This window comes from Phoenix dactylifera, chromosome 9 (assembly GCF_009389715.1).
Source record: "Phoenix dactylifera cultivar Barhee BC4 chromosome 9, palm_55x_up_171113_PBpolish2nd_filt_p, whole genome shotgun sequence".
Taxonomy (NCBI): Eukaryota; Viridiplantae; Streptophyta; class Magnoliopsida; order Arecales; family Arecaceae; genus Phoenix; species Phoenix dactylifera.
The window spans coordinates 10,943,940-10,970,308 of record NC_052400.1 but is presented as its reverse complement, the minus strand read 5'-3'; the positions used below and the strand labels follow the sequence as shown (position 1 = coordinate 10,970,308).

General features: G+C 39.3%; 1 protein-coding gene and 1 long non-coding RNA gene across 2 annotated transcripts; both read right to left on the bottom strand.

The window, feature by feature from the left end:
* Positions 1 to 5,089: 5,089 nt before the first annotated feature.
* Positions 5,090 to 7,547, bottom strand: LOC103700894 (transcription factor CSA-like). Its single transcript, XM_008782794.4, has 3 exons — positions 6,938 to 7,547; positions 6,306 to 6,755; positions 5,090 to 5,629 (listed from the first exon to the last, which is right to left on the bottom strand). Exons 1-3 carry the CDS (start codon positions 7,431 to 7,433, stop codon positions 5,334 to 5,336), a joined length of 1,242 nt encoding a protein of 413 aa, XP_008781016.1. The 5' UTR covers positions 7,434 to 7,547; the 3' UTR covers positions 5,090 to 5,333.
* Positions 7,548 to 15,683: 8,136 nt separating this feature from the next.
* On the bottom strand, positions 15,684 to 24,138 carry LOC103700893. The gene is made up of 2 exons (XR_003384436.2): positions 22,982 to 24,138; positions 15,684 to 17,870 (listed from the first exon to the last, which is right to left on the bottom strand). It is a non-coding gene; the product is annotated as an uncharacterized LOC103700893 (long non-coding RNA).
* Between the last annotated feature and the right edge of the window lie 2,231 nt (positions 24,139 to 26,369).

Below are 26,369 nucleotides of genomic sequence, written 5' to 3'. Positions count from 1 at the left end.
CTCAGCACATCCTCCTCTTCTTCCTTTTCCCTGTCTTGTACCACCCTCCTTATTACCTCACAATTCACACATCACTCCTATTGCCTCTCATCCACATGTCCCACAGCCAGCAACTTCCGATCCCATTTCTATTGTTTCACCACAACCAGAGGATCGCGTCTCCTCCTCCTCCACAACCGCATCACCTCCACCACTAGTCCGTCACCACATGATCACCAGACAGCAAACTGGTTCCCTTAAACCCAAACAAATACTCTCACTCCTCAGCACCTCACCAGAACCATCTGAACCAACCTGTTACACAAAGGCAGCCACAGATATGCAGTGGAGAAGAGCCATGTCTACAGAATTTGACGCCTTACTCAGTCAACACACCTGGGATCTGGTACCTCGGCCTCCCTCTCAACAGGTTCTCGGATGCCGATGGACATACCGAATCAAGAGGAATTCAGACGGGTCCTTAGCTCGGTATAAAGCCAGGTTAGTCGCCCAGGGGTTCAAACAACAATTCGGCATAGACTACACTGAAACTTTCAGCCCCGTTGCCAAATTCCAAACCATACGACTCCTCCTGGCTCTAGCAGTTACCAAACACTGGCAGGTCAGACAGCTCGATGTATCTAATGCGTTTCTTCATGGGAAACCAGACGAGCTGGTATACATGGAGCAACCACAAGGCTTCAGTGATCCTCAGCACCCAGACCATGTCTGCTTGCTTCGGAAAGCCATCTATGGTCTCAAATAGAGTCCCCGGCAATGGTTCGCTACCTTCTCCAATTTCCTTCTGCAACATGGTTTCAAATCCAGCGTTGCCGACCCGTCTCTGTTCTTCTCCCACCAAGACAATGCTTCAATCTACATTCTCATCTATGTGGACGACATCTTGCTCACAGGAGACTGTCCCCAGGCCTTAACAAATTTATTTCTTACACTACAAGGTCAATTCCAAATGAAAGACCTGGGCCAATTGTCTCATTTCCTGGGTATTCAAGCTACATTTTCTACTCATGGCGTCACACTCAACCAACAATCCTATGCCCTGAAACTTCTACACAAGGCAGGCATGCAGGATTGCAAACCAGTGGCATCACCTCTTCCTTTAAAACTACCTATCTTCCTCAACAGTTCGGCTCCATATTCCGATCCTACACATTACCGATGTCTCACTGGATCTCTACAATATCTGACTACTACCAGACCGGATCTTTCCTTTGCCGTGAACTATCTGTGTCAATTCATGCATAAGCCACTCGAGATACACTTTCAGCTTCTCAAGAGGGTACTTCGCTACATCAAAGGCACTGCTGCTCTCAGTCTCTTCTTCAAACCCGGCTCTCTTCAGCTTTTTGCCTTCTCCGACTCAGACTGGGCAGGGGATTTCAATGACCGGCGATCCACCACAGGATTTTGCATCTATCTAGGTCCCAACTTAATCTCATGGTATGCGAAGAAGCAACCCACGGTCGCCAGGTCCTCCACTGAAGCTGAATACTGAGCTCTCGCAGTCACTGCATCGGAAATCATCTGGCTTCGCCGCCTGTTATTTGAGCTTCAAATACCACCCGGTGCACCAACTCCCTTACACTGTGACAACATATCAGCTTTAACCTTGGCATCCAACCCTGTATTTCATGCTAGAACTAAGCATATTGAAGTCGACTATCACTTCGTAAGGGAGAAAATTCACTCAGGCGAACTATGCACAGCTCACGTCGCCTCCGATGATCAGCCAGCTGATATTTTTACCAAGGCTCTCTCGACTTCCCGCCATCGTAATCTCTGCACCAAGCTGATGCTGCTTTCCTCACCATCATCTTGCAGGGGGATGTTAACTCCCTCCGACTTTCTTCCAGACTCGTCACGGAGCTCCAGGCACATGGGTTCCGTTTCTCCCTAACAACCTTCAAACAAACTCCCATCCAGAATGTTCCCAGGAGAGTTATAAAACCTCCGTCTCACGTCCTCTCATGTATTCAGTTGAATGAAATGTAATCCTGTTATCCTCTTCATCCATTCCTCACTCCTTCTTCTTCTTCTACGTACTCCTGTAACTGGAGCTTCTGTGCCAGTTACTATTCATCAATGTGCCGGGGTATAATAGTCCAGGTTAATGATTCTTTCAAATGGTACAATGGAACATGGAAGTCAACTCATAGGCGTTAACTTCGGACCGAGTCTCCAATAAAAATGAACGTTATTGTTAGCCCGAGCCAAGTTTTAGGCAACTCTTGCTAGGGTTTTATTGGTCTAGAGCTAACTGTGTTTACCTCCATACCTTTGCTTGCTCACTGAATTCCAACCTTATGAAGTTTATGGTCCTTTAATGAAATATAACCCTTAACTCTTAGTTTTCTTTCTGGGCCTACAAAACGTTTGAGTTTACTAGCAGGTGTCTGTAACAACTGTTCCAAAAAAGCAGGCCTGCCTGCTCCTCTCTTTCAAGGAAAATTCCACCAGGTCAAGAGCCAACAAGTTCCACAAAATTAGTATCCTGGCTCCTTCGTATCTCTCCATGGCCACCATAGGCACCTTCCTCTCTCAACAAATGCACTAGCTGTCCTTCAAACAGCTACTTAGCCTTCTATAAAACCTTCACCTCCATCACCCTCCTCTCATCAAAGCAATACCAACCGACCTCCTACTTTTTCCTTCTCTCACTTCTCCCTGTGACCAACCAGGAAAATAGAAAACAATGGAGAAGTCATCAGCCAGCAGACTATTCTTGTAAAAACTTCAGTTAGCAACTATTCTTGTATTGTTTTTTGAACAGACGCTGATCCATATGTCTTTCCTCAATTGATTTACTAATTTTTTTCCCAGAAAAAATGGTCGTCCATTGCTTATCAGAATCCGCATCATTGTATCATGTGTTTATTTGTTTGTGTATTCATTAATTTAGAACTTGTTTTCTGCATGGTGAGTAGAAGACCTGTTTATTCATTTAACTGCAAATCTTATGATACTAACATTGCAACAGAATTTATTTCTGACACCTAAGAGAAATGCTCCGTGTTGATCAATATTAACAGGTAAATCTAGAGTCGCTTGGAATTGGATGATAAATGATGATACATCTATCAATCTTATCAACTGGAAGAAGCTCCTAACAAATACAGACTGCAGTGTGGTTAGTCCATTCCAAGGCTTTTAACTTTCGAGTCCAATCAATTTAAAGTAATGCTGGGATAATTCTACTTAGGCCACTTGCTTTCAAGAATATGCCAATAGAACAGGAGAGCAACAGCTTATATAGATTACCCAAGAGAAGCCCGCAAATTATGGCCATCGAAAGTGTTAAAAATCCTTATGAATGTTTGTTGTTTGAATGGACTCGTGATGGAAAGAAAATGAAGAATGACAGGGAAGAGAGTGAGAGGTCACTGGATAAAGGTTGCTAACCAAAGCCTATGCTAGGCCTTCGCCCGGGGCCCTTTCGAGGTCATCTCATGGTCGTTTTGTGGGTACTGTCTGCACTTTAGGTAAGCCCTTATTCCCTCTATCGAGTTCAAAAAAAGTGGGGTTAAAAAAAGAGTTGCCTCATGGGAATGAAGGCACTAAGGTCCTCTGCCATGATTCTCTTGTTGTTGAGCAAAAACAGCTTTTCCTCCTGCTCATAAGTGTTGCCATGTTGATGTAACAGGCTAGGAGAATCTCTGCAGGCCTTAATTAGTTCTTTAACCAGGCCATCCTACAGAAGCAAGCTGAGCCTGTTGTCTCTATCTCACTGTTTTGTTTCTATTACAAAGGCGTCTTATTGTGATCAGTGATTGCCTTCCATTGTTGTGTTGCTCACTTCTTTGCTGTGGAAAGGACCTTTGCGCACCAAAAAAGTTGTATAGGAAGTTAACCTTATCTTGGACATTTAAAGGGGCCAAAATTGGGTTCAGGCCATCCACTTCTTCGAACAACAACACTATGATGACTGTGATCAACAAATTACAGCAAGTCCTCGGGGGAGCTAAGCGTAGCTGCATGGAATAACTTCTGCAAACGTAGGGAGCAAGTGATAGGATGTAAGTGGAGTTGAGGTGTAAGTTGACATTTTCGTATTAGAAAATGAGGAAGAACACTCAAGAAGAAGAATATGGTAGAAACTCTCAAGAGCAAAGTTTGGAAGAAGAATGATTTTCATTCAACTCATCCCTTACAAATGGATGCTTATAACCCTTCATATAGACTTCATGTGACTGTAGAAATTCTAACATGTAACTTATAACTTAAATCAAGTTTATTATCCAACATTCCGCACGCTTGGCTCAATGGAAGTGAGATTCGATAAAACAATGCCTTGATTCTTTCAAAAATGTACCAAAACTGCCTTGCATTGGATGCGTCGATCCAAAGTACTTCGGGGATGCGGACGCCTGCTGTTCCGAGCACTTAATCTAACTAAACATGAGTTGATTTCTGCATCCAAAAGGTGAGAGGTGATGAGAGTTCTTTAGGTAAATTGGGCTGCAAAAAGGGGCCATAATTAATCACCAACTCACAAAACTTTCAGGTTGTTGGTATAATGAGCAAATTAGAGCTGACCAACAGACTGGCAGGCACCTTTTCCTTGTTTATTTACTAGCTTGACCTCCAGACGTTTTCTAGGAACTGGTTGCAAAGAGGAAAGGTAGGCTTAAGAAGAGTGTAACTAGATGAGGTAAAACAAAAGAAGTTAATTATGGTTTGATTTTTGAAGTGCAACTAATTGTCCTAGATATTGGTATAGAGATTAACGATGTAGAAAAACCCGACCCAGACCATGAATAACAGCATCAAGTTGTTTAGAGATGAACAGTTGAGCATGATTGGTATAGTGTGGAATTAATGCGTGTCGGCAGTTTGCTTCCACACGTCTGTCATGTTTCTCTAGAGACAGAGGGATGGCAACAGCATTTGTGGTGACTTTAGTGGTGTCCGTTTTGCTCCCCTTGCACGCAACAATCGTGCGTAAAGGCTTATCCATGTCTTGCTTCTATTCTGCCAATACTTTGTTCTTTTTACATTTAATTGGTCGAATTTCCTATGGGCTAGAAAATTTTTTTGATCACATTAAGAACTTCCTTTGTCTGTCAACTTCAGCGAGAGTGGGGGAAGAACATTAGAGTGGCTTGCAAATTGATACTCAAATAACTATAACTCATCTTTGAAAGGATTTTGTTCCACATGAGGTGGACCAGGTGGCCACTCATATGGAAATAAGATCTCAAGTGCCTACTGTCCCTTGTTACTTGTGCTACCTAACTCACACCAGCGCTCTCATTTACCCATCATGTCATCTGTGTTACTAACCTCTCCTTGCGGGCCTTCTTTATCTTCAGTTCTTGTGTTTCTCCTTCTGTGCCTCAAGTGGCTCCTACTCCTAGGAAATCTATGAAAGGTGGTGAGGTTGTGGCTTCAAAGTGGCCATTTTCTCCGTTCTCCTTGAATGATGATGATGGTGATATTTCAGCAGCTGAAACTCCTGATGCTGCTGATGCTGTGGAGTAGTCTGAAAGGTAGGATGGGTAGCGAGACTGCTGCATAGCCACCATAAATGGATGTTGGGGGTAAGAACCCATGAAGGGCTCGTCTCTTGGTCTTTGCCAACACCAGCTGTTGGTGCTGTGGAAGCTTCTTGTCTTGTCTTGGGCCTTGACCCCTGAAATTGAACCAACCAAACAGTAAAGCAGTTGTGTGCATACAATGAAGAACTGTTTCACCATCAGATATGACAGTCACTTCTTTGTATCTTTATTTTTGCTTTCCCTCAGTATTTTTTTTTGAGAAAGATTTATTTTTTCTCTTATAGTTAAGCACTGTGCATGTTGACCTACTGATCACTGGAAAATAAACAAAGGTATCAGGTACAGTTTTTCTCTCTGCAAGCTTGCCCTTCTGCGTGTATTGGCAGGAACTAGTTTTGTATCTTTCTTCCCATTCCAAGCAAATTTCGAAAAAATTCAAGTCATGAAGTGCAAGGAAATTCAGACGAACTTCATGAAGTGCGAGGAAATGAAGAAAACTTTATGCTATGCAGGCAGTAAAGAAGACAGCTTCACAAGTACTGTTGAACTAATGCACAATTCAACTAGGAGAATAGTAATCAATAGGCCATGGGCCTAGGGCCTCCTCTATGAAAAAACCAACAAGAGAAAGGACAGGAATTACCAAAATGCGCCAGAAACTGCAGTGACTAGTATGATGATGGTGTTGAAAATGATAGTATCTTTTCTCTTATGCAAAAAATAAAATTAGAAGAAAATGGGTTTCCCCATGAAAAATGACAATAATTGTGATGAAGATAGTAGTAATGATTGGGGATAGGAAGAACACACCAGAAAGGAAATCATAAGGTGCCTGATCTGAAGAAAACCCACAATAACATGAGACTGAATCCTCTCCGCTCTCACCAGTTGTGATGTGATATAAGCCATTCGACCCACACATGGCAGGAGAAGGATGTGCGAAGGGGAGGTGTAGATTGGTGTTGAAACCAAAGGCTACTGAGGTTGCCGTAGTTTCCTCCAGTCTCCTGGGGACAGCTTGGCTAAGCTTCCTCCTACTGTAGGCATTGGACTGCTCCCTATATTTCCTTGCCATGATCACATGCCAGTGGTTCTTGACTGCATTGTCTGTCCTCCCAGGAAAGAGCCTGGCAATCATAGCCCACTTATTCCCATACAATCTGTGAGCAGCCATTAGCTTCTCCTCCTCTTCTTCGGTGAAAGCACTCCTATTGATCCTGGGGTCCAGCTGGTTGAACCACCTCAGTCTACAGCTCTTCCCTTCAACCCCACAACAAATGATGAAAAAGAAATAGAACAAAACAAAAACAAATCAAGATCTCATCCTTCAGATTCAAAGGAACCGACTAATTAACTATATTATAGCAACAAAAGCAGTCATAACAACAGCAACAACAACAAATAGTAGTTGGTGTTTTGCTCTTTTTTCTTTTTTCCATCACCTGATCTGCCCTCCAGCTTCTCTGCTATGAGGTTCCAGTTCTGAGGGCCATGGAGCGCCACTAGCTCTCTGAGCTTGGAGTCTTCCGCAGGCCTCCAATGGCCTCTGGCGCAGAGCTTTGACTGGCCACAGTCAGCAGCAGTCTCCCTTCCTCCCAATGGTCCCTCATTTGTGTTCTCTCCCTCTGGGCTCTCTTCTCCAGTGGATTTGACGTGGTTCTCCCCAAAACCATCACTGGCATCACACCACTTCACACCACCATCCTCATTGTTTCGTGGTGGATGGTCCTCTAGGCCAATATAGTTCCTCATAGAAGACGAAGTCCAACTGGTCTTCTCTGAGCCCTTGGTGGAGCAATAGCTCTCCACCGAAGAAGCTGGTTTGATGGAGAGAGAACCCATCTCAGCAAACAACCCCTTGGAGGAGGAAGAAGAAGAAGAAGAAGAGGGCGGGAAGCTCCTCAAGCCTTGGCTCCCATTACACTGATTCAGAGCCATCCTGGACAGAGGGGGAAGGAGGTAAGAGATGGAATAAGAAGAAGAGATGAGAGTGTGTAAAAAAGAGTGATTAGGTTTGCAGCATCCAAGTGCTTCTCCACTCACTTTTCAACCCCCCCGGTTCACCCAGCCCTTCCTCTTTCACAGTTACCACTTATTTAACATGGCCTTCTGACTCAAACCACACGTGCTGTGTCCATTCACCACACGTACGTGTGGCATATAAGGAGGGCCTCTCTATATCCCTAGCCATCTCTCCTAATGCATGGCTGTCCGTCTCTCGCTTGACAAATGAAACTCTAGCGTGGTGTCTGGTAGCGCGAGCCCTGCAAAGGCCTATACACGCATTTCTTTTCAAAGCCCAAGCATTGCGTACTGACACCCTCTCCTCTGTGAAACCCCAACCATGGTAAATGCACACATAACTTTCTCCCTCCCTCTCTCTCCCCTATCGCCTATCTAACCTGAGAGGGGGGTTAGCTGGCTGTCAGTAAACCATCTGAAGTAGATGGAGCCAACAAAGAAAAAGATAAAAAAATATAACAAGATTGATATGAACAGGTTCATGGGTCGTGACTAAAAGGAGCAGCCAAAAAGGGTCATTAATTTTCCCTCCGTGTCTTTCTTCGTGGTCAGCAGGTCAGTTGAGCAGCAGCTTTCCTTCATGCTTTGAGGTTTGTGCATGTCTGTGTTTCTGACTTTTTTTTAAAAAAAAATTTGGTGGAGAGTTGTTTGTGACTTTCATGCCTTGATTACACCAAATTAAGTCCCAAAAAGGTTTCACACTTGCGTATGAAACTAGCTCAGTTTTCAGTCAGAGTCACCTCTGAATCAGTTAATAGGTTTTTTCAGGTGGGGTTCCATGAGTTCCTGCATCCATTGCATTTATTGCGTTGACGTTAAAGCACTGCTACGATATGATTTTATGCTAAATACCAAGATAGAATTCTTTAACGCTTCTCGAGGTATTTTAATAAATCATTTCCTTTTTACTATGCAATAATATCCTATCGTGCGCTTCTCCACCCAATCAAGAACAGTACATCCCAGAGAAAAAAACTATTGACGGGGCTTGCATGCTTCCTCATGAGGAATGTACTAGCTTTGCAGTCCTATTGCAATAGCCATCCCAGTGTCAGAAGGAAAACCCTAGTAAAGGTCTTCCTCTTTGCTCAAACACCAATACTCACGCTGTGGAAACCCAGTGGGCAGAGGCAGAAGTTTTATTATATGCTATGAACAGTGCCGCAGGAATGTACCCTCCCTGAAGGGAAGAGAGATTGAGTTGCCCAATCTAATAAATATGTTCTCTAAATAATAAAAATCAGCTTTGAGGGTTTAGTGGTTCCTCAGATGTTGTGAATTAACCACTGCATTCTAAAAACCTGTTGGTTAATAGAGAATGAGCTAGCAATCAGACTAAATATATCTTTTGAATTAGGTTTAAGGAGGTAAAAAAATTCCACCGTCATTTTATTAAGTTAATAAAAAATTTACAATAAGATGAAGTAAGAAGAAAGAAACAGTGCAAAGAACAGGAAAAAAAGGAGGAGAAACACAGAGGGGTCGGATTCAACAATGGTTTGTTCTGAGTGCTTCCCAGACCTTCAGATAACTCAACCTAGCACTCTTGGGCCCTAAAACTGACCAGTCCTTGAACAGAAGCAACGTAGATTTAAGTGAAGAAGCTTTGTTTAAGAAAACTTTCCAAATATTCCAAGATATTGCCAAAACAATTTGATCTTAGTCTGGTTTCAAGGAGTCCGAGTGCCTTTCTCTATTTTCCTTCTCCATGCGATCCACACAGAGAGAGAGGACTCCCCAGCTGTCCTTTAATTCCAGCAAGACTTTGGTGGAGTTCCAGATACCATCACCAATATCAAAAGAAATGCTGCAGTCTTTGCAAAGGATGAAGAATAAGACTCCCTTCCAAAGGATAGCTCAACTCAGTTCGTCAATTCTGTTTGTCCCCCATGCCGGCAAATCAAAAATCGACATAAAGTAGGAAGGCACATTCGAACGATCATAGTTCAAAAGCACGAGTCTTCCTCCATTGGATAAGTTTTTCCAGGCCTAGCCAGCCAGCTTTCAATCAAATCTTGTTAACAACGGCATCAGGTCTTGCCTCTTTAGTCCAGAATCAGAAAAGGAAAGTCCAAGGTATAGTGTGGGGAAGCTCCCAGGTTTGCAGTTAAGTAGAGAAGCCCAGGGGAAGTATTCAAAGAAGCTCTCCCAACCTAATTACCAAGCTCTTAGCAAAGTTAATCTCGAGATAGAGATGTACTGAAAACAATAAAGGATGAGCTTCAGTGTTCTCAGCTAATCATGTCTAGCACGATTTTTTTAAAAAAAAGTGTGTCGTCTGCAAATTGGAGAATGCAGATGCCAAAAATAAGATCCTCTTGGATTCAAGACATCTAATCAGACTAAATATAGAATAATAAAATCAGAAATAAGATAAATGAAAGCTCTCATAAAATTGCCAATAACTCGATCGGTTGGTTAGAAGAGGTCTCAATAGTGCCAAATAACCACCATATTACTGAGCCACCATGTCTCTAAGAAAGTTTCCATAAAGACAATGGATGATGAAAATTCTCTTAGTCCAAAAGTTAGAAAATAACATCATTTACATCCTAAACTTTGTCTGGGGAACTTATATTACATTGGATTTTTGCATATTCATATTCTAACCACGCAATAAATAATTTTATAGTCATTTACATGCATTCTGCATGCCATTTTTATTTTGAATCTTCGTTGAGGATAACCAGAGAACAATACCATCAATCATTTTAAAGAAATAGTGGACGAATTACTCATGTAAAACACTTGGGAAACACCCATGTACAAGCGTATGAACACAGAACCTCCTCATAATCAAAGAGATATGGATGTCATTTATTAGATTTAATAAAAATATCGGTCAAACACAATGTAGGAGCCTGTACCAGGAAAAAAGGGTCACGGTCATGAATACAGACATTCTGGTCATTTAATTAACTAGTCAACTATTAAATAGTTAATTATAATGAAAGCAAATATGTTTAAATTAAAGAACCTCAAACAACATGGAATCTGATCAGTATATCCCAAATCGTTAAATTTGGATTTGGTTCTTGTTGAGTTTATCTCGTTCACAACCTCCTTGACAAGGGTTACTTCATTGATGTTGTATTTTGAGGTTGATTGCAAGGATATATTATATGTTTAGTCCCGCATCGAGTAGGTCTTGAATTCTTATACGAGGTCAAAAAATCTAAATAATACCTTTCACTTAGTTTTTTCGGATGAGGTCTTGAATTGTTTCAAATTGAATCAAAGCAGAGCCAGCCCATGACTCATATGGACTAGAAGAATGATCATTGGGACTTTTTGGGTTGACCACATGCTCATCGTAGTATTTGTAATTGAATTTTTAGTACTTATGATTAGATATGATTTGGACCTTTAATCTAGCAAGAACGTGAAGGCTTAAACAAGGGGAGTATATAGGATCTATGTTAGTATGTATTTAGTTCAATATTAGTTATGCACCAGATAGAACTTGAGTACTTATATGGGGCCAAAAAATTCAAATAGTACGTTGTAACTAGCTTTTTGGATGAAGTTTCTAGGTTGTTACACTAATGCTAAACTCATGAATGCATTTACAATCTGCCACTTACTCACTCGCCCATCAATCAATGCCGCCGACTCATCCATGGTCATGAGGAAGCGGCGACGACACAAGGGATCGAAAAGCAGATGGCACATCTTGCTTGCTCGCTTGAGATGTGTCCATAAAATAGAATACTCCATATTTTGATGATTCTTGGATTGTTTGCATAACTGAATGCTGTATTACTTGGCTGAAACAATTGACCTATTGGGGACCCATTTCAGATCTTGGAAGTCCCACCAATCTGACTCATCTTAGACCATAGCTCTCTTGCTGCTGTAGTTTTAGATCACCAGTTGCTTAGGCTCCATCCAGATCCATGGGTTCATTATGAATGCAAGCACATGCACTGAATCCATTTTAAGTGTACAACCAACCCAAGAAGTCAAGCATTTAAAGGTGTGCTGAATGCTTGCATTTGGAAGGGAGCACTGCCAAGGAGCAGCAGGAAGCAAACAAAACTCCCAACAGTTCACAAGGTCAGGGGTGGACCCTCTATCTCTTCCAAATCAAAGGAAGATGACAGCAAGTTTATACAAAGAAACTATATGAAAGCCTGGAATCAAAAAAAGGTGCTACGAGCAGTTTGAGAAGGTTGAGCAAGTGAATCTCTCATTACATCTAATATATAACCCTTTTAGGGTTTTTTAAAAAAGTGCTACAATAATGTTGGCTACTACCAAGTGACATAGCCCTAGACAATCTATCAGGCATCCACTCTGTAACTCCTTCGACGTTCGCTTAAATGAAGAATTTCATGCTCCATCAATACAATCTTTTTGGAATCCCCTCGCATTTAACATTCAACATCTGTTACCCTTCCAAACATATCTATGTTCCTCTCCAGGTCGGTGCCACATTTTGGTACTCGTTTTTAATTATCGAACATGTTCACTTTCATTCTCATATCTGCAGCACTCGCACTTGTTATGTGCCTATGTTTGCACAATATTCCCATCAACATCACATTCTTGGTCATATTAGTGTCGAGCACCTGCAAATATGTGGCAATCATCTTCTGATTTATTCAATTCATTGCACGGTCATGGACAAAGATAATCACTTTTACTATGGACATCATGGTCTATTTTTATTATGTAATCAAATAGTTTGAGATCAGCTGTTTGCAACTTTTATATTCTAATATCAACTGGCACAAGTTTCAGTTTTGGTAGGTATGAATTAGCATCATATTTAGTACTAACTAATCAAGGAGGATCGCCCATCTTTTGAATAGCACATAAAATATATGCCCACAAGTGACTGCAGTTAAATAATGATAATAGAAGTTTTTTCAGGCACCATGACTGGAATAGTCTGAAAAGCATAGATTTGGAAAGTTATTTGCAGTCAGACTGTCATGAACACTCTTGGCAGTAATCTGCAGAGCTACTGTTTGAGATTCCAAAAGACTAGCAATTTGCGAAGAAAGGTGATGGCTCTTCGTTCATTTTTATTAAGTATAAAAAATGGATAATCATGGATCTGATTGCAGCTTTATCATTCTATTATCCGCTGAAACAGTGTTTAATTCAGATGGATAGGATTTAGCAGTAATCTTGGGTACAACATATGCATCCACCTGTTTATTTATTCATTTATTTATCGATTCTGTTGCAAAGGGAGGGAGATCTATTGATATTATAATTATCTAGGCCTCGATTTCTTGGGATGCACCATCCAAGATTCAAATCCGGCCCCAGCTTATTTCTTGGTATAATTTATCAAGAAGGGTTAACCATTAATTGTATTATTCTCCAAAAAGAGGTATGAACATTTTTTTTATGTAAACATTGCATCCATAAAATTTGTTTAGAGACTAGTGATTGGTTTTCTCCTGAAAGCATGTCTACATAATACTGGACAATTCGTTAAATATAAAGAGTATATCAAACCCATATGAAGTCTTACTATGATCAGATTGTATCCATTTGACAAATATGGGTTTGATCAAGATTTGTTTTCTATCCGAGGCATTCAAAGGAAAAAAATTTCCAACTTAACAAAGAGAATCATCACACTCAAAAGGCATATGCACTCAATGGAACCACGTATAAATCCAAATGATTTTTTTTAAAAAAACAATTATAATGTTTAGTTATGTTATGCCTTGATAGCCACAAGCATGATTGAGGCACCTCCATCAAAAACCTATGATGAAGTTATTCAATGTTAGAGTCTCCATTCAATTTATCCAGTAAGATTGTCACATGGCCTTGCTGCAGCTTGCCCCACCCTTTCAGCCTTTGTGTTCCACTCAGAGTTGATACATCAAGTAAAATGCTGTAAGCTATCCTCCTCAGGGCATGGACTTAATTCCTCACAGGTATTGTAATCTTAGGTTTATCATGGTAATCATTATTGATCAGAGGGACAGAGCAGGGGCTATCTGACACTTGGTCTCAATGGCTCTAGATGATTAGAAGACTTGAAACATTTTCTGAATTCTGTCTGCAGCTAGAAGTGTCATTAGTAAAACATTGTACAGATGGTCCCATATATGGCAGGTCCCTTGTATCTACTAATATGTCGTTCCCTTTCTTTTGGCATAGTTGTATGGGAGAGCAAGGTACACTTAATAATTGGGTTCTGAGCAGTTTGGTTGATGCCAAACAGCAGAGACATAGAAAATTAATGCAGTGTAACTAATGTTGGGTAAGCTGCCAAACAGTGAAGATATCTTTAGAAATCTGGAAAGTTTGTGGGGAATGACCATTGAAGAAGGTGCCAGGCAATCCTGACTGCAGAACTTCTTAATGCTCGTCAGACCCCATTTACTTGCTCACCATGCTGAGTTACTGCTATCATCAAAAGTGGTATGGTTCAATTTGAAGATGCGAACTCCATCTGAATATCTTGTTTTACACAAACTCCATTTTGAATAGCTTATAAATCATATTTAGTGCTAAAGTTATGAAAAGAAAACCTAGCTGAAGCGGCTCAATCTTCCAAGGACTGAGAGGTTCCATGAGTGGCACAGGAAAATGATATGAATGGTGACCATGATATGGTAGACAAAGCCAAGAACCAAGGAGTACAGATCTCTGTTAACATGTGAGCATTTTCTTTTAACTGGTCACTGCCTCACTGGTGCCGTTGGTCCATGTTGTCAGTGATGGGCCACTGGAAGGCAATGCCCCTGATGTTAGAAGGTGGTTTGTTGGGGTGGCCTACACTACCGAGGATCTTAGGGTGGGTGTGGGGGGGGATATTTGTCAGTACCATCCATGTCCTTCAAGAAGTTAGGAATAATGGGCAAGTTGATGGAGAGGCGTGAGAGAGTTGCCTCCCCATCTTGGGGGCTTTGAGAGAGGCCTCATTTTTTTTTTTTTTTTTTTTTTTGTGGCTAAACCAGATGGTTCATACAGTTCTAGTGTAGATACATCTAATGTATGTAAAAGTCTATCAAAAGTGCCGCTTCCCTTTGCATGTTTTCATATTTCTGGAAATTTTCCAAATCATTAAGCTAATGCCACGTATCATTAAGACTATGTACATTTTAATGTATGTAAAAGTCTATCAAAAGGGCCACTTCCCTATGCATGCTTTAAGGATTGTGCATATTTGGATAGGCAATGCATCACTCATCTCATCTTAGAAATAGAGAGCATCAAGTGAGAGATGAGCAACAGCCGTTTATTTCCGACAATACATCGCCTATCCAAAGATGCAAAACCTCTTTACACTGTAAAACATGTACCACGGAGGATCCCGGTCCTTCCACGCCTTTTTATATGATAGTTTCTTACCATAAGAGTTGTATGTTGGCCATCCATCAATGGACAGCTTTAACCAGTCTAGAGGGCTCTGAATGGTGTATCATGCTCTCTGCATGCTTTATTTAAGCTTATCCAATAAGTCATCTTCTTCTCAGACCTAAATTATGGAAGCATCGGAGTCACCACACCTCCATCCAATGGTCAAGGACAAAACCTACTAGTAATTCATTTTGGAAAGGCTTCCTCCTTTATGGTGAAAGCCATGCAACTTTAGGCAAACATGTACAAAATAAATTTCCACCAATGAACAGCTTGTTCTAACCAAAAGATGACTATTATTCTCAGGAACCATTGCTGCAAAACATACAAAATTACTTACATGTCATACCATCACTAGAAAATACTAAGAACTAGCAGATTTCCTTTAAGAAGATATCTATTTTCCCCATTAAAACAGGTCCTGTTTCCACTCATTTTTACAGAGTATAATTTTCGGGTAAACAAGTGGAGCAATATGTCTGTGTCAGCATTGACAAATCTTCATTTTCAAAACTTTAACAGGTTAAGAAAAGATTTTGATGGATTTTTAGGTGGGCCATCAATCATCAGATTATGAGAATGGAGAAGTTGAAGATGGTAAGATAATTGATGGCAATACAAGTCCGACTCTTTCTGAATAGAAACATCAAGTGAACTGCATAGAAGACAATCAAGAGGTGGGCCAAGTACAGGAAATATATAACCCAAATTCTAAGTATTATTTTTCCAAATGAGTATCCAGAGGACAAAGAAGAGCAAGCAATGAACGATTCCTGTAAGTATAAATATGGTACTGAGAAAACCACTAGTGGAAAGACTGTGCCAAGAGAATATCAATAAATGAAACTACCATTATGAGGATAAGCAGCAACAAAGATATCATTCTAGAGCGAAAAAGTTCTAGTGCTAGGCTCGTCTCAATTGCTTAAACATTGCTAAAAAGCATGATACTCCATACAACTGACCACGGAGCTTACCGAAAAAATTCATAACCATGATACTACGTAAAGTCATGATCTCTCCATTTGTTTTTAACAATCACTTGTGAGTCAATGAATAAGAAAAATCTGAATTGCTTCTTGCATGTTAGAAAGGATTAAACCATGCTTCAAAATATTCTCCGATAAAGCACATGGAAGCCTTCAACTTTGCTAGCCTGCCAAAATTGACCAAATGTCATCTTCCTTCTTTTGAGAAAATGGACCACCAAATGGCAGTTAGTGGTTCTACCCAAATTGCTCGCTTTGTAGCTACATAAAATTACACATCAAGATGCAACACTGAATGGATAAAATCAGGCAAAAGCCAACCATGAAAAACCATCAGGCATCCATGTGATCTGATCACTGTTTCAGATACAAGCTGAGACAGCAAAATTCAAAACTGAATTAAAGAATGAAATTAATAGAGGATGAGTTTTTTCTATCTCCCCACTCTGTTTAGCTGGAGGAATGCATTATTGAAAGCCTCAAGATCTGCAAGATGTACTCAGCATAAAAATCCTTGCAGTGGCATCCACCAGAAAGATATTTTCAGAAGAGGAACATAAGAAGAAGCATGCATTTTGTCAATAATAAAAGTCAATAGCTATCAAAGAGGCCGAGCAACTCATATTCTGAAAAAGGATCAATGACTAGCTTAAAAACTGATACGAATGGAAATTTGAGATGTTAGGCATTAAAGTAAAGGGGGATAAATCATGCTTGCTCTTATGAGCATGAGGTAGCTGACTTCAACTTATATGGAGTGCTGGATGGCTTCCTGGGTGGTAATTGTAAAAATTCATTAACCGCAATTCTCATTTTTTTGTCTATATCATTGTCAAAGATTCTAGTGTTCCCAAGAGGGTAGTCAAACAGTTGATAGATTAACAGATGAAAGTTCTTTAAGAATTAGGAGACAGTTCATTTAGATCATTGTAGTGATGGTATTCAGGATCATCAGCACAAATTGCAGTAATTTTGTCATCTTTCTCACCCTGCTATCAGAACAAGCAGGCATGGAGCCCAGATTAAAGTAAACAAGAAAAGAAAAATAAAAGAAGTCATAGTTCATGTGCTATTCACGTGCTACAAAATAAACTACCTGATCAATCATAGGCATAAGCACAATGGCCCTTGCCCAAAGAAAGCAACCAGGAAGGACTGGTTCCTGCTCCAATATTTGTTGTTAAAATAAATATAATTTTCAACAGTTTCTAGTAACCAAATTCATGGGTTCAGTCTTCAAAACAAGATGGGCAAAGATCTGGAGTTACAAAAATGCAGAGGTCTTGCCAAAAGTTCAGAAAGAATCTGGATTTAAATATGCGAGAAACAAAAGTTTAACAGAACATAAAATGTAATATAAATGGCATATTTAAATAAGTGTTAATGTAAATACAAGCATTGGATAGAGAAGAACAAGAGCGAGTAGCAAGAAGTACAAATCACCAATGACACAGCATCATTAATTTGTTATACACACAAGTTTGTTAAATTAGTTGTGAATAATTTATCAATAAATTACAAATTTGTGAACAATTGAAAAATATTGATTCATTTAGTTACCTGGGAATAAATTGGTGAATCTTTTAGTCAGGGAAAAAAATCAAGAGTATTCAAGAATCTTTCAGTAATTCATAGAACAATATTTCTATGACAATAACATTATCAGAGACACAAACTTGATACTTGATAATGACCATATAAAGAAAGTAAAGAAAATCAGGAATAGAGTAATTAAAAACCAAGGTACAGTTTTCTCGAAAGAAGAATTGAGACTAAGAAACCTGGGAGGACTCATTGGAATTTTCGACTATCATATCAAGTAGTTTTGCCAGCTAAAAAATAAATATACATATATAAAAAAAAATATAACTAAGTAAACTAAACCGAGTTGCTGATGAGTGGTATAAATTTTCAAGTCACCTGCATCAGAACCAAAACATCCATAGAGTCACCATCGTCGCAAAGTGTGCATGGTTTGAAACCATAATTATGAGGATAGACTAACCGACGAATACAAAACATGATCAACCTGACATCACATCATCATGATCTTCATTAATGAAAAAAGCTGAATGAAGGGCTTATTAATTTGAAAAAGAACATGAAAGGCATGTCAACAGCCTGAAGCATCACTATCTCCTTTTCCAGGGGATGCTAGAAATTTAAGCAATTGTAGAGATTGTATCTCCAAAGGAAAATTTCTTGTTCTTAAAATAGACATCAATGCTAATATACCGCACACATCTCAGACACCATCAGATGAGGCCATGGCAGAACTAAAATCCACAACCTAATCAGTCCTATTTTCTTGTCATGTACATATTTCATTTTACTTCCTTTCGATAACTTCACAAGCTAAACCACAAGGAAAAGTGAACATAAAGCAGATTCATTAGAAACAGTAAATTGAAATTAAATGCAGGAAGAAGTTCAAACTCCTGTTTATATTGCAGCATTATCTTATTTTATTTTCATTTTATTTCTTATCCTTCAACAGGTATGCTGAGAGTAATAGTAAATAAATAAAGAATAGAGAGGAATAGCAACACGTAGTTCTCGACAAAGACTTAAAAAAGAATTTCATGAGCAAAAAGGTTGAGTAGTTCCTATAGATAACTGCCCCCCCCCCCCCCCCCCCCCAAAAAAAAAAAAAAAAAAAAAAAAAAACAAAAGCCCGTCCCTCACCCACATCTAGATTTATCAAGAAAACCAAGCAGATAGTAGAACCGTACTGAAAACCTGTCAAAGTCAAAACTTCCCAAAATGTCAGCCTCCACCCTGTAGAAGCTTTGCTTCATATAGGGCCAAAGAAAGCAAAGTAAGAAGTTTATTTAGCATCTCTTACAGCTCCTGAATACCTTTTGTCTTGGCTTTTTGATGTATCTATCTCAACAACAACATGCTCCAAATTTTACCCATTCAGTAAGTGACATCATTTGTTGCAGCTTAATGTATCTTTTCTTGGAGTGTCATCAGTAAATGCCTCCATTTATTATCTTCTCAAAAAATTCTAAAAATCTAGGCCTCCTCAGAAGAATGGAGAAGCCAAAATAAGATAGTTCTTTGCCCCATCATCTTGTCTACCAAAATATATTTAACATCAGGGATCAAGAATTTTACTTCTCAATATCCATAAAGCCCAAAAAATTTGTTGAAGCTCCTCTTAGTAAAGTGAATTTAAAGGTGTTCCATGTCTTCCACATAAAAGGTTATAGCATCCATCACAAAATATTTAATATAGGATTCAAGCAGCTTTTTAACGACATTCATGAATTCACTCTGTGAACTTATCTGTCATCTATCCTATCAAGGACACTCTCTCATATCTTCACACTTTCTCAAATTGCAACTTCCTATCTTACCTCCAAGGTCAAAATCAATATTTAGAATACAACATATTCACCTCATTTGCATCTATGAATTCACCTAGCCCATCAAGAATTTGGTAATTGCAATGATTCAAGGTTGGAGCAAAAGATTGACAATTGTTAGGAAGTAATAAAGAAAAAAGAAGATAGGACTTGGAAGAAATAAGGAGATCATTTAGGGAATAGACAGAGAAGGAGAAAGTCTATGATAATTAACACCCGCTTTAGTTCAGAAAAGGAAAACAAGAGAAGAATATTAATAAGAGAATAATAACAACATGTACTCTAGAGAATAAAAGAAAATAAAGATTGATAGAAGCTCATAAAATACATTTTGCTGAAAGAAACTACTAAAGCTTGCTGGTTATTTGGCTAAGAAATGTTACAAGGAGCTAATAAGATTCCTTCCAATATATGCCACATGTATGCCTCAAATGATTAGCATGTCAATTGAATAATTGCATATGCTAACTTGGGCTGGTTAATATACTTCGTTGAGGTGCAATATGAGCAAGGATTCATTAGTGTTAGGTTATTTCCCAAAAATGTTTAACAGTGCCACCAATGGTAAGAAGCAAAGGTGACCCCATAAACTAGAGCAAAGGCATGCAAAGAAGCTAATCCCATAATAAAAGGAAAAAAAGTTGGAACTTTGACTAGATACAGTAGAAGGTCCATGCAATAGTGCAAAAGAGAATCCGTAGAGCATGGTTTATAATAAAATATATAGAATGGCAAAGATTGGCAACTCTGAGAAGTTATATAAAGAGGATGTCCACACCAGAAAAGGAATTATAATATTAGAGCTTAAGATATGAAGGATCAAATCATAGATTTGAAAAGGATAAGAAATATAATCTAGTTATATATCAAGTTAGTTTAGATGAGATTATTAATGTCCTTATTTCTCATGGACCACAAGTAGATTTGGAAGAAAAGAGAGAGTGCGCGCGCCGCGCCGCGCACACACAGAGAAAGAGAGAGAGAGATTTTGGAAGAAGATAATAGATTAATGCAGGATATTTCATGGGAAGAAAAAGGTGCTAACTTAAATTGGTATACAGGAAGGAGTTACATAGGTCATGTGAGAAAACATGGTGGACATGGGTTTTCACTAAATAAATTCCATGGGAGATTCAATTCTTGAGCTTCTGGTGTTTTTGGACCTAGAAAAATCCAAATATGTATTACAAGAAGAGAGATGAATGTTTATTTCTAAGAGTGGATTAAATTTATCATAGATAGATAATTGTTTCCAGGAGACAATTATAAGTTGATACCAGGAGACACCCTAACCACACAGCATTAGTAGTCCTAGATGTCTATACCAGGTGTAAGAAGAGAAAATTGAAGTTTCTAAATGCCAAAAGACAAGATGGTGAAATTTCAAGCAACAAAAATGTAATATCTCTCAACGAAAAAAAAGATATTAAAGGAAGAAAATTTTAACTAAAGAATTGGAATTTGACAAATGTGGAACTAGTCAGACTTGATTGTTTCAGGAGAGTGACTAAAAAAGGTTCTTAGAGAATCTGAAGACAAAGGCAGTATACATAAAGAAGCATGGGAGAGGCAGTTAAGGTAAAGAGAGCTTGCTTTCAATAAAATAAACGATACCAAAAAGGAAAAAAAACAAATGACATAATGGGTTTTGAAAGATATAAAAAGAAAAAAAATATTGCATATGATAGTTTGTAGTAGGTTAGATTCCAAGTAAAAATGGAATTTATGAAATAAATGCAAAATCTATGCCGACCAAGTAAGGCACTGTAATGATGAGAATCACAAGTATTTGATGAAAGATATGGACACCAAAGAGTGGTCATTGTGGAAAAAAATATTTGAATGAGGATTTGCCAAAAAATGTACAGAAGAGGTTAGATTAAGGAGTCATCATGGTTTTCTTCATTCAATTAAAAAAACTTAAGTAGATGTAACTTTGAAAAGCATACAAAAACCTAAGGCAGATGAAACACAGTGAGGTGAGAAAAATCATGAAAGTTATTGGTCAGTTTAGCTTTCTAGATTACGAATGAGATCTTAAAAACCAAGAGTTTTGAATTATTAGAGGAATATTTTGGTACCCATTTTTGAGAATAATGGAGCCACAAAAAACTGCTCTAAATCAAATTAAACCAATGATCCACTCTAGAAACTTATGGCTATGGGTCATGGAATACAAATTTAGGAAAATGATGGCAATCTTGAAAAAGGTCAATAACTGAAGTAATCTTCTTATGCAGTTGAGGAAACCCTTGGGCATTATCAAGATTGATGAACAAGAGATATAATGGTGTGACTAGTTTCTTTTTATTTAGGTTCTTGACATAAAAGCGGGTAGAGATAGAGATGAAGACATATGTAATAGAAATAAGGCTGGGTGGTTGAACCAGAAAGGTGCTTCCAGAATGTCATGTGATGAACATGTATCTTGGGAACTTAAGAGAAGATTTGAAAAAAGAATTGTAATATTGTATGGCTCAAAATATTGGGCAATAAAAAGGAACGGTAATAAAGTTACAAGTTTAACAAAATAAAAATGTTTAAAGAAGGTGCTGAAACATAAAAAGGATAAATCAAGGAATGAGTATATTAAAAGAGAAAGAACGGTTGAAGTGAATGAGGATAGTGATGGAGGACTAGTTAAGATGGTATGGGAATATAACTGAAGTATTACAAGAATTCAATAAGGGAGGTACTCAAACTTTTGTTCAAGGATTTAGAAATAAGAAGAAAAGTCCTAATTATTAAGTAGCTAAGATGGATAAAATATATGAGAATGAATTTGAAAAACTCAAAATAAGACCAAGGGTAACCCTTTATCAGAATGAATAAATGATTGGAGCCCAAGGATTCAAAAACTCGACCACATATGCAGGTTATGGTTGTAGGTTTTTAGTTGACATAGATTCTAAACGTAATAACATATTAAACTTAGATCTAAGTTGAGACAATCAATGTTCTTACCTAAGGTTAGCCAAATCGTGCCAAACCAGCCGATTTGGGGAGGATCGAACTGGAACCAGCCGGTTACCAGAATGGTTCAAGGCTTCGATTTAGAAAATATAAGCATTTTCCTCCCCATTTTTGATTCACTTCGCTCTGCCCCTCCCCCCTTTTGAAACCCTAACCCAAAGCTCTCTCTACCTCGCGATCCCTTCTTCATTGTGTCTTGCTCGCCGTCAGCCTACCTCCATGGCTCCATGGCTGCTCTCTCTCTTTCTCATAGGGATGAAGGCCTTCATCATGGAGGTCAGGGACCAGCCTCATCGTCGTTGTCACGACTTCACCCCCTCATCGTCCTCGCAATATCTCTCACTCGCCAAATCCGTCAAAGGCCACCTCCTCCGAGTCCGGCTATCTCTAGCCTAGGTGAGTCGCCCTTCTCTCTCCCACCTCTCTCTCCTTCTTCCTCTCCCACCTCTCTCTCCTTCTTCCTCTCTGGCCCTATCCCTCTCCCTCCTCGTGGTTCCAGAACACCACAGTTTCGTACGGCATGAACCGGTACCATACTGTTTCGGCCATTGGTCGGCATGCTTGTCAGAGAAATGGTTCTTCCAACCTTATTCTTATGAAACTACAAGCTAAACTAAAGTGCCAACCAGAATTTAGATATGATCCTCGAAAATCAACCGGGCATATTTCTAACAAAGAATAAGACCAAATACTGTAAAGCTCCAAGACTTGCATGCATTTTTTTTGGATAGTCAGCTGCTGTACATTATTTTAACACACTTATATAATGTGCTACTTGGATTGTTGGGGGACACACCTATTTCAAGTTCATGCCAAGGATGTGCAGCTACCAATCTACTAGACAAGGATGAGAGAATCCTTTCATTTAGCCGTGGAACAGGGCATTTTCGAGAAGAAGCTGTTTCATTTTCTTCGCTCACACCTCTATATGGAAAGGGAAAGATGGCACGGAAAAGGTAAGAAATACCATACAATGGATTGCAGAGACTGAATATTAAAAAAAAAAAAGACTTGCGAGATAACACAAGACACAGTTGCGTTTAATGAACATAGCTACTTATGCATGACCGCCAGTGAGGATTATTTCAACTTGAATAGATTAAAACTTCATAAGGAAGAAGGATAAATGAAAACATCCCCTATCCCCTCATCCTTCGACAATGCATATTAACGAATTTTCCAAAGAAGGGTTCATTTAGGACTAAACCAAAACTGATTTTACTGCTGCAAGAAACCATACTATGATTAATAACAAAAGCAAAATGCATCAGCAGTACTGCACGTCATCAACTGGAAAGCTGTAAATGGATGACAGTCGGAGAATCCTTGTCTTCTGCAGCATATAGTGCTAAATACAACAAGGTTTTGATTAGCAAAGCACCATAACGCATAGTTTATCACAAGGAGGCTACTAAGAAATAAATATTAGATGACATTCGTGAAAAGGTTTCAACTTTAGCTCTTTCCTGACACAAAAAAGTAATCAGACACATAACGCACCAGGCAAAGACACAGCGAATGAGTTAAAGCGACGATGTTTTAAAAGATCAAGTGTCATGCATCACGAAGCTAAATCAAATTCACAAATACGTCGCAAGCATTGAACAAGAGATGGAATTCGCTATTATCCATTCAATCAAATTCGATATTTTTGAATCAATTTTGCGCATTTCAATTTGTTATCCAAGCTGCGTGGTTAAATTCAAAGCTCCCACAGTATTGATAGATTAAAAACTCTTGAGCTTCAGGAATCCCAGGGGAGTCGGTACCAAATTCTATCGTGTGAGAAGACTGAGAAGAAATCAAAGAACCTTACAGAACGCAGGGAGAAAAAAATACTTATTTTGAAGGCAAATCAAACCCTAGGTGAGCTCCCAATCGCTAGGTTGGCTGGAATGGGTGCAAGCGGCTTTCTTTTTGTGCCCTAGCTAAACATATGGTTTGCCGGACTCCTTTCCGGTACATTTTTAAGGGGAAATCCTTCCCGGTTCACAAGCTCGTCCTTTTTATTTTTACTTTTCTTTTTATTTTTTTATTTTTTTATTTTTATGTACACCAGAGTTTTACTATACTCGGATGTGAGTACGTCGCGACCAATCGGAATACAAAACATGAGCTAATCCCTGCGAAATGAAGCCAGTGCCGTCCTATGAGAAAGCTTCAGAATGATGTGCTGCGAAGGAGACGACCCAGTCTGCCGCACTATTCGTCTTCCGAAATACATGCACAACTCCAAATAAGTCGAGACTCTTCAAAAGTTGCTAACATCCCAAGCTCGTCCTCTTTTGTTTTCAGCGTTTGATGTGGTTCCCTCTTCAGTTTCAACTACGCTATTCCAACTTCTTTTAAGTTTTGGTATCGTGGGCTCACCAAACGCAAGAAGCCGGTAGTCCATTCGCCGTACTTAACATTTGCCGATTTCTGAATGAATATTGAGAGCGATTCGTGCCGATTTTAGACCATTAAACAATATGATCAGACAATTAAACGAAAATCCAAATGGACAATGTCGGTAATTCAATGGTGCAGTTGTGTTGGCCATCCATGATAAAAATGGTGCGCTTGAATGCAAGAAATGTCGCGTTCTGGAATCGACTCGGACTCTTTGTTTCCATGCTTAAGGTCAGACCTAGTTGCTCTTGGGTGGATGGATCCTCATTTGCACCTGTGCAATCAAACAACACCCCACTCCACTAAACAATGAAACCTCCTTATTGATTTTGATTTTAACAAACCGGCAGCCTCCGGTCACCTTGAAGTCTTCAGATGTGTCCGTTGTGCCACTAGTTGACTACAAGCCGAATATAACTTGATCATTGTGCTTTTCTTCTTCTTTTCTTTTTTGAGTTCAGATTCTCTGCCCCGCGCAATTTTAATGTTATACAATTATGAACGGCCGCCGTGTCATCCGATCATAAAGATGGACGGTTATCAATCAAAATATATTATATGACACACAAAATGCATCGTGTATGGCACGCAGCCAGCTTGTTCTGTAGTTGTCCCTCTCGATGATTAGACAAGATGATGATCCAGTGCAAAACACACACTTTAGGAGATTTTGGGTTTTTTTTTATTTTTTTCAGATACTCAAGAGGCTTTACCAGCTTAACCCATTGGCCAAGCAGATGGAGAAAGGTACAACCCATAAATAGCACAAGGCGTACTGGAGGAAGAGGATCGGAGAGCTTCAAAACCTGTCACCGAGAACTCTCGATCCGATAAAGAAACGGACATGAATTCGAAGAGGCGCCGATATGGCTCACTGTTCCAGTGCTGCCGTGGCCACCTAGATCACAGACCAGAAGTTGCCGGTGCCGTGGGCGAATCGGGAAAAGATAATGGCATCCATCTCAAACAACTATATATATAGACCATATATAGCCAACAAGCCCAAAATCTGATTTTTTTTTTTTCCCTCAAAGCAGTATATGAATACATTCAATAAAATCAGAAAACAAAAGATCGCAGAGTGTCAGAAGCAAGTCTTCCTCTTCGGCGCACATGGTACCTCTAGAATAACTGGCCCATATAGGCAGCCACCCAATCCGCAACGTCATTAGTCTTAAGTGAGAGAAAACCTGACCCTTAAGCGAAAGAAAACCTGCAAAATAAAAGGGTTGCCAGCCTAAAGAGGCCGGGCCGAGCAAGAAAACGCTTCCCTGGAGCTCCCCTCTCTAAAAGAATAATTTAAAGAGAGAAAGCCCATATTGGATCACTGTGCTTGGAAGTGCATTTCCGTAGGTTTATCCTTTGGCTGAGAACGTATAGGCTTAGAGTCATGCCATGTTCGTCTCAGAAGCACGTCACTCCGTATCCCCCTCTACGTAGATGCCATTCCACTGTTTGTCCTCCGATCAACCGTTTGCCTGTCTCCACGTAGTTTTCTACGACGGTTTATCGGGTGTAAATGGAAAAAGTATATTTGGCATCTCTTATATTTTTTATTTTAAAAATAAAATCATAATAATCGAGATGGAAAGTATATTTAGATATTCTTTAGCACCATTTTTATTTTTTAATTTTAAAATAGAAATAAAATTTTATAATTATTATTTAATTTTAAATATATAACTATGTTTGGTATAGCCAATTAATTTTAAAAGCAGATAATGGTGCAGGATAATGGTAGTAGCGATGAAAACAATAGAGACAACGATAATGTTGATGGCAAGCGCAACAAC